The 8,396-nt window shown below is 50.0% G+C and overlaps 1 protein-coding gene across 1 annotated transcript; it reads left to right on the top strand.

The window, feature by feature from the left end:
* Nucleotides 1-487: 487 nt before the first annotated feature.
* Iqank1 (IQ motif and ankyrin repeat containing 1) lies at nucleotides 488-6,816 on the top strand. The gene is given in 5 exon segments (XM_026782677.1): nucleotides 488-556; nucleotides 558-681; nucleotides 684-780; nucleotides 6,341-6,362; nucleotides 6,607-6,816. Coding segments are annotated over 5 exon segments (522 nt in total).
* The last annotated feature ends 1,580 nt before the right edge of the window (nucleotides 6,817-8,396 follow it).

Genomic DNA, 8,396 nt, shown 5'->3' on the forward strand with positions numbered 1-8,396 from the left:
AAAGAAGATAGAGTTCGTTTGGCTTATGGTTCTAGGGATAGAGTCCAGCTTGGGGAAGGCATGTCATGGCAGGGGGAGCAGGAAACTGGCTGATCGCATTTTCATCTGCACACACGGGAAGGAGAGAGAAAGAATAGGAAGTGGGATGAGACTATAAGCCCTCAAAGCCCACCCCCAGTGATATACTTCCTCCAGCCAGGCTCAGCCTCCTTAGAGGTACCATAACCTCCACAAACAGTGCCATCAACTACAGCCCAAGTGTTCAAATACGTGATCCCACAGGGGACAACCCTCCTTCAAACCAACACATTACACCCTTTCCCCCAGAGGCTCTTGGCCATCTCACGATGCAAAATGCATTTATTCCGACTTCAAAAGTCCCTGTAGTATTCCAGAGTCCCAGCATCATTCGAGAGTCCCAAATCTCCTGCTGTGCGGACCTGGCGCATCTCTGTGAAGTGGAGCTGGGGAGACTCCCATGCTCACCATGGCCAATGAGAAACCCAAGGAAGGAGTCAAGACTGACAACAATGAGCGTATTGATGCATCCTGCTCAGGGGCAGGGTGGCTGCATGGTGCAGCTTTAAAGGAAGAAGCAGGCACTGCTCAGTGAACTAATGAAAGCCCACTGTGAACAACAGAGTTCACCAATAAGGCAGATTGGGTTCCAGTTCAATGGGCAAACAGTGAAACAGACATACCTGCATAGCTGGAAGTAGAAGACGAAGATCCGATGGATGTGTTCCGGCAGCAGACAGGAGATGTCTACCAAAAAGGAAGGTCGCTACTTCATCCCAGAATTTTGTTATAAACCAAGAAACATTCTCCATTAGAAAGCTGCAGTTTGGTTCCCGCACACCCTGGCCACCACTCTGTGCTCTTCTCTGCTCTTTGGCTTCCCTGTCCCTATTCCTTTCTTGAACATAAAGTCCCTGGTGTATTGCACCGGCACACTGCCGTGTTCCCTTTCGGGACATCAGATGGAGAAGGGCTGGGAAGGTAGTGGCTCTAGGAAACCCCCCCCCACTAGTGGCACGCTCACTCAGCTCTTCTCCACACAGTCCAGGAAGTTATTGTGCTCTTGTTGTTTTAACAAAAGAACTCAACAACATAAACCCCTGCACCCCTTCTTCAGTTGGAAAATGTCAATGTTTTTTATTTATCACAAAACCAAGGACAATTTGTAACCTTTCTTTATGTAGCTGTTACATGTAGGGTAACCTGCCTTTAAGTAGGGAAAAATTATTCTTGAACAAAGTGTTCCTGGATAGCTTCCCTTCAACTCAAGCGCCTTGTTAAAGAAGAAAAAGAAGGAAAAAAGAGAAAGGAAAAAGAGAAAGAAGGAGAAAAGAAGAAAAGAAAAAGAAAGAGAAAAAAGGAAAAGAAAAGAGAAAAAAGAAAAAGGAAAAATAGAAGAAAAAAGAAAAGAAAAAGGAAAAAGGAAAAGAAGAAAAAAGGAAAGAAAAAGAAAAGAAAAAGAAGAAGAAAAAAGAAAAGAGAAAAAGAAAAAAGAAAAGAAGTTCAAAATCTCTTGTGAGACTCAAGGCCATTTCTAAACATGATTGACTGTAAAATCAAAAAACTAATTACATGATTCCCTTATAAAATAGTAAGGAATATGCATTGCCATTCCAGCGTGGAGGAATGGGAGCTTAGTGAGGAAATACCAGACCAAAGCAAGACTGAAACCTAGTAGGAAAAACCAAAGTCCCGTAGCTCTGCGTCTTCTTTCTGGGACTTTAATTTCGAGGGTTTGGCTGACTCCACCACCCTTGCTGGCTGCAGCGTACACCTCTCTTGGGCTGGTTCCACTGCATAGGTGCAGTTCTCCTTCAGACGTCTCACGCTCTGGCAGCTCCGACATCTCCAGGTCTCCGCTGCAACCCAGGCCTCAGCATCACAGTTTTATTCAGTGGACTCTCTCCGCTCCCTTGCAGGGACTTCAAGCGGGCATGCATTGCTGGGCCTCAGCAGCTCTCCACTCATGGAGGAAGGGAAACGTGCTTAGCAAGTGCACACCTTGATGAGTGGCCATCACCAAACAGAAACGATGCCTAAAGGCGAAATCAATGGACTATGAGTCCAGAGGGAAGTCCCAGGGCTTGGCATAGTGGCATGCAGCTTTGATCCTAGCACCCAGGAGAAGGAGGCAGGAGGATCTCTGTGAGTGTGAGGCCAGCCTGGTCTACATAGTGAGCTCCAGGCCAGCCAGGACTACTCAGAGTCTCAAAATGTAAACAAGCAAAAAAGGGAGAAAATAAAGGACTGTGGGGGGCAGGTCTTCTTGTCTGGCTGTACAGGGCTTGAAGTGATCTCAGGAGCATTCCCTAAAAGGGGGAAAAGCTTGGCGACATCCTGTATGTGAGAAAGTCCAACTTCAGCTGCTGGTAACTGTGAGAGCTAAAGGCGAGGGGTGTATGTGTAACTCTTAGATGAGAGACAGCTACAGATACCTGCTCCTCAGTGAGGGAATAATCAGAGCATCCAAGAGAGGAGCAGAAACTCACTTCAAAATGCTTCTTTAAAAGTACACCTTCTGGACTGATGAGTGGAGTCAGCGGGTAAGGTGCTCACCACTAAACCTGACACCATGAGTTCGATCCCCGAGATCCACATGGTGGGAGGAGAGAACCAGCTCTTAGAAGCTGCTCTCTGACCACACCCACCCATCCCCCCAAGATAAAATAAACAAATGTGATACAGATACACTTGAAAAAAGATATCTAGGCCAGGTACACACCTGCCATCCCAGCACTTAGGAGGCTGAGGCAGGAGAATTGCCATGAGTTTGAGATCAGCCTGAGCTACATAGCAACTATCAGGTCAGCCAGACTTACAGAGCAAGGCTCTATATATTGAGAAAAAAGAAAAAGAGTCAAAATGGCCAATACCCATAAGACAGATTTCTCGCCAATATTAACAGGGAAACACAAGTTAAAATTATTACTACAACTAGTGTGATCTGAGTGAGAATTGATTGTCCCCATGGGTCCATGATTTAACACTTGGTCCGCAGTTGGCATTGCTCAGTAGCTTAAAACAGAATGAGTTTGTGTTCAGTGTCCACTGCAAGGATCACATTAGCTTTGGAATTTTGTAGTCTTTTGGGAAGCCCCGTGAACAGAGTAGCCACTGTCTGAATATCACTTGCCTTGGTCCTAGAGGAGAGGCATCCAAAACATTCAGTGCAAACCACTGCTGTTTATTTAACAGACCTGGTCGTTTGGCACGAGTTGTCAGGAAGAATATTCTTTGACATGTCTAGAAAATGGGGTAGTGGACGTGCACAGCAGCCAGTACTACTAACTAGCAGTTTTGACCCCTTTCCTATGTACTTTTCTCAGTTGGTCCCGGATGTTTTCTTCTGACATGCCTTCCATTTTACTAGTCTTCTCTCCAGTTGTCTGCTGTCAGTCATTAAATATTCATCCTTTGTTGTTAATTTGATTATTTTAACTTCTAGAAACTTCATTTGTTATATAATATAGATAAAGTCTTTCGGCACTTTACCAAATTCTTAATCCGGTCCTCGTCACCTTGAATGTGTTGTTTCTGAGGTACTGAAGACTGAACCTAGGGCTTCATTCAGCTGAGTGAGTACTCTACCCCTGAGCTCCAGATCCTTGTGGCTATAACCCTGCCTGTCCTGAACTCGCTTGTAGACCAGGCTATCCTCAAACTTACAGACATTTCCCTGCCTCTGCCTCCCAAGTTCGGGGATGAAAGGTGTGTGCCTCTGCCATTGGGCCCTGTTTGTTTGTTTGCGTTAAAATCTTACATATGCCACTGAGGGTTCAGCACTGCCTTGGCATATGCCAGGATACCAGCAGCCTGGAGCCACCCTGTCAGCTTTAGGGCTTTGAAACTCAGCTGAAGTCCTTGTGAGGACCCAAGTCTGGGTCACCTTGTTCTATGGATACAATCCTTAGAACCTCCACCCAAAGCAAGCATTTAAGCTGGATGTAGTGGTGCATGCCTTTAATGCCAGCCCTGGGAGCAGAAGCAGGCAGATCTCTGTGAGTTAGAGGCCAGCCTGGTCTACACAGACAATACAGCCAGGGCCGCATGGAGAGATCTTGCTTCAAAGCAAAACAGGGCAAAAATAAGCATTTAAAATTATATATTTATTGGGCAGTGGTGGCGCTTGCCTTTAATCCCAGCACTTGGGAGGCAGAGGCAGGCAGATCTCTGTGAGTTCAAGGTCAGCCTGGTCTACAAGAGCTAGTTCCAGGAAATCTAGGACTGTTACACAGAGGAACCCTGTCTCGAAAAAAAATTGTATATTCCAGGGTTGGGTGATGGACATTAGCTGACAAGGTTCTTGCGTAGCATGCATGGTGCCCTGGGTTTCACCCCCAGTACCAGATATACCAAGCATGGGGACACATGCCTGCGATCCCAGCAGCACTCAGGAGATGGAAGCAGGAGGATGAGAAATTCATGGTTACCCATGGCTACAAAAGACTCTATCTCAGAAAAGGTCCTATATTGGGGCTAGAGAGATGGCCAAGCAGTTTGGAGTACTGGCTGCTTTTCCAGAAGACCTGGGTTCAATTCCCAGCACCCAAATCGTGACTAACGACCATTTGTAACTTCGGTTCCAGGGAATCTGAGTCCCTCTGCGCTGTGCCTCTGCATATACCAGGCATACAAATGGAGTCCAGATAAACATGCAGACAAAACACTCATACACATAAAATTCAATTAAATTGCAAAGTCACCTACGCTCGGGGAACAACATTTTAGGATAGGGGACAGAAAGACTGTGAGAGCCACAGGATCTGGAAGTTTGCTCTGAAATTGTGTCTCCTAGGAATGTCAGAAGACACACCCATACAACCTCAACAACATGACTGTCCAACCATGAGCTGAACAGGGACAACAATAGCCATGCCAATGTGGACAAGGAAAAGCCCATGAGGCCTCAAACCTACCCTGGGAACTACAGGCAACTACGGAACGCTGAGAAGGGAAGAACTAGTCTTTCCCAGGGAACAGTAAACCAACTAGTCATCCAATACCAGATGGTCAGCCCTGAAAACACACATTTTAGTAACATACAGACTGAGCAGATTGATTTTAGGAATGTGTGTGTATATACATATGTATATATACACGTAACAACAGTCAGTGGGAAAAGAGGGCACGGATTTGAAAGACAGCAAGGAGGGGTGTATGGGAGGCTTTGGAGGGGAGAAATGATATAATTACAACCTCAAAATGTCATATATTTATTCATAAATTCCTTCAGTTACCCATCCAACTGCCTATCCTTCTATGCATTTCTCTACACATTAATTCATCAGTGACTCTTTCCACGTGGCCGCCTTTGGTCTCTTATCTGCACGTTCACATCAGCACCTTCAGATGAACACCTATAGGTTCATTCATTGACTCACGCAGCCATTAGACTAACTGACAGAATGTGCTAGCGAACATCCTAGGCGCTTGGGGGAAGCTTCTTGAACAAAGGGCCGATGGATGGCCACTCCATGGTCTCAGTGCAGTGAGGAAGTGTGAGCAGTGGAGCAGGTTGAGGGGCCGTGTCTCTAGGGGACAGGCGGGTAGCAGTGGTTTTAAGGCGTCCAGGGTGGATCTTTCCAAGGAAGTGTCTGCCATGCAAGAGGGATTTGGAGGTGAGGGCATGGGTGCCCGATGTCCAAGGACAGAGCTGACAGAGTATAGTGGACGAAGGTAGCGGTGGTGTACCATCTCCAGGAGGACCAGTGCCATCTGATGTCACTCAGTCTCGAGGAAACTCAGAGCTGTGGGGGCAATGATGGCAAGGAAAGGCCCAGGCAGCCCTTGGCACTGTCTTGGCTGAGGCTTTCAGCAACTGGGTGCTGGTTTGTAGGCTATGAAAAGCAGGCAGCCTCTCATTTTCTAAAAGTAATCTTGGGCTCCATGTAAAGCAGCTGAATTATGAAAGCTTATGCGTTGTCTCTGCTGGGTTCTGAGCTAATATGACATGAATGAGATGGGGCCAACAGATACATGGGGGCTGACTCCAAGCCATCAGCTTAGGGGGCTGGGCACGTGTACTTTGTATGGGCTAACCATGTCCTGAGCCTTACAGAGACTCCCAGTCCTCCATGTAGACCCTTCTCCATCTTTCCTCCAGTATCTGTGGATGATGGCCAAGTCTGCCAGGCTCACCCCTGTTCTTACTGTGACCCATGAGCATCATCTCTGCTTTTCAGAGCCAGGCAAGGGAGTGAATACAAGTGTAGACCATCACACCCAAGTTTTTGTGGCTCTTAGGGGCTGTGTCTTAGAAGGGTAGATCTTCAGGTGGACAGGAGATGAAAGCGGCTCTAGACAACTGTGTCTGTGCCTATAGTGTGGGTAGCCTAGAGGCCTTGGTAACTTTGCAAGGATCTTGATTGGTGGACAGATGGAGAGGGGCAAATGTGACCCTGGAGGCTCTGCCACTGGAGCTGGGTCTGCTTGGATGTGGATGATGAGCCCAGGGGACCTATGGTCTTGCCTTGTGAGCTATCAGTTCTCAGCCATGGCACCCTCCTTGCTTTTCCAAACCCTCTAAGATGTGCGTGCCTCCTTCCTCAGAAGACACATGGCTCTAAGCACCAAATGCCCTGTCATTAGGTGGCCTCACTGGCCGCAGTGGTCAGCGTGCTGCAGTCGTGGGACCTGAGCCTCACAGAGGCTATGCTCCAGAACATGGAGGCTGAGCAGCAGCGCAGGGCCCAGGAGGCCCAGAAGCACAAGGAGGCTGAGGCCAACCGGTGCGCCGAGGGGGATGTGGGGGCCGCGGGAGAGGAAGGGGATGTGGAGCAAAGACATGGACGACTTTGACCAGCCAACTTCTTCCCACTGCAGTATCAACCTCAAGGTCCAGCAGCTGGCTAAGGAGCAGCAGAGGTGTCACAAGGAGGTGAGCTGTGAACCAGGCCGCCCTCCAGGAAGGAGGCCCTGGGGAGGGCCTGAGAGCTGGAGGTCGGGTGAGGGTGAGTTACTGGGGTCTGCGAGCCTTGTCTGCCCACAGCTACAACAGGCCTACTGCGAGCTCAACCGGAGGATCATGGAGCATGATAAGTGTGAGAGGAAGTGCATGGGCAAGACTGAGCTCACGCTGCAGGTGGGGCTCCCATGCCCTGCGCCAGTCTGGGGGTTCCCCTTCCAAGGGATTTTCAGGCATCTCTGCCTTCCAAACCTAAGGTGTCACTTAGTAACAGTGGCCTCCTTGGGGTACGGGTAGAACCTGGAAGTCCTGGTAGTTCACCTCTTGTCTGGGCAGCCGACCCCTCCTCCACCCTCCTGCAGAGTAGGTGGTGACTCTAAGGTGATGGAAGAGCAATGGTCAATGTGGCCCCTTCTCTAGGCCATCAAGGACGCAGAAGCCCAAGTGGACAGGTTGCGGCAGGAGGCACAGAAGGCTGAGGAGACACTGGCCATGGCCAGGCTGGAGCTGCGGGAGCAGACCCAGGAGGGTGGGCAGGGCTGTGGTGGGGCAGCTGGGGACCTGGAGAGGGGATGCCAGGGAGGGGATTTAGCATTTCCCATGCTCCACAAACACCTCCACAGAGGAGGAGACGGCAGCACCTGGGCTGAAGTGCAAGGTCACGGAGCTCCATGACGTGCTGATGAAGGACGTAGGTGACCGGATCCGAGCTGATGGACGGTCAGTAGCCGGGCTGGGTGTGGGTACAGGTCAGAAGTGCCCACAGGCTGCAGTGACCAGGTGGCTGCCTTCAGGTGGCCTCTTGTCATCGACCCTTCTGGCCAGGCAGCCACTTTCCTGAGATACCAGGACACCAACTATGTGGACACAGTAAACCCGGAGCACCTGAGACCCGAGTCAATTCGGCTGGCTCTGCTGGGGGCGCTCAGGTATGGCACGCAGGGCCCAGACAGCCCCACCCTGGGCCTCACCTGCCTCCTCACCAGACACACCTACAGGTACGGGAAGCCACTGGTGTTTGACCTGCGGGAAGTGAACCTGTTCCCAGCAGTGCAGCAGCAGCTGGACGCGGTGCAGCCTGGCCTGGCACAGGCCTTGTTGAGTCGTGGGCTGCTGGCACAGGAAGGTTATCTGTCCCTGCTGCGGCCCACTGATGGACCGGAGTATGACCCCTCCCAGTTCCAGGAGGCACGCCTAGAGCACTTCCGCCTCTTCTTTGTCACCAGAGTTCAGTGGCCACCAGCTGACCAGCTGCAGATCCTGCTCCCAGTACGCGTGCAGCTGTCCGGTGGAGGATTCTAGTCATACCCCAATAAAGCATGTCCCCCAGGCATTTCTGTGAGCAAGTCCACATCCCCAGGCAGTCTGGACCCAAGCAGAACAGTGGCTTTGGAATTCCACAGGAGAACAGGTGCCGGGGTAAGGGAGAGGGGCGTGGGAAGGCAGACTTGCATGTTGGCACTTAACAGGGCAG

This window comes from Microtus ochrogaster, chromosome 15 (genome assembly GCF_000317375.1).
Source record: "Microtus ochrogaster isolate Prairie Vole_2 chromosome 15, MicOch1.0, whole genome shotgun sequence".
Lineage (NCBI taxonomy): Eukaryota > Metazoa > Chordata > Mammalia > Rodentia > Cricetidae > Microtus > Microtus ochrogaster.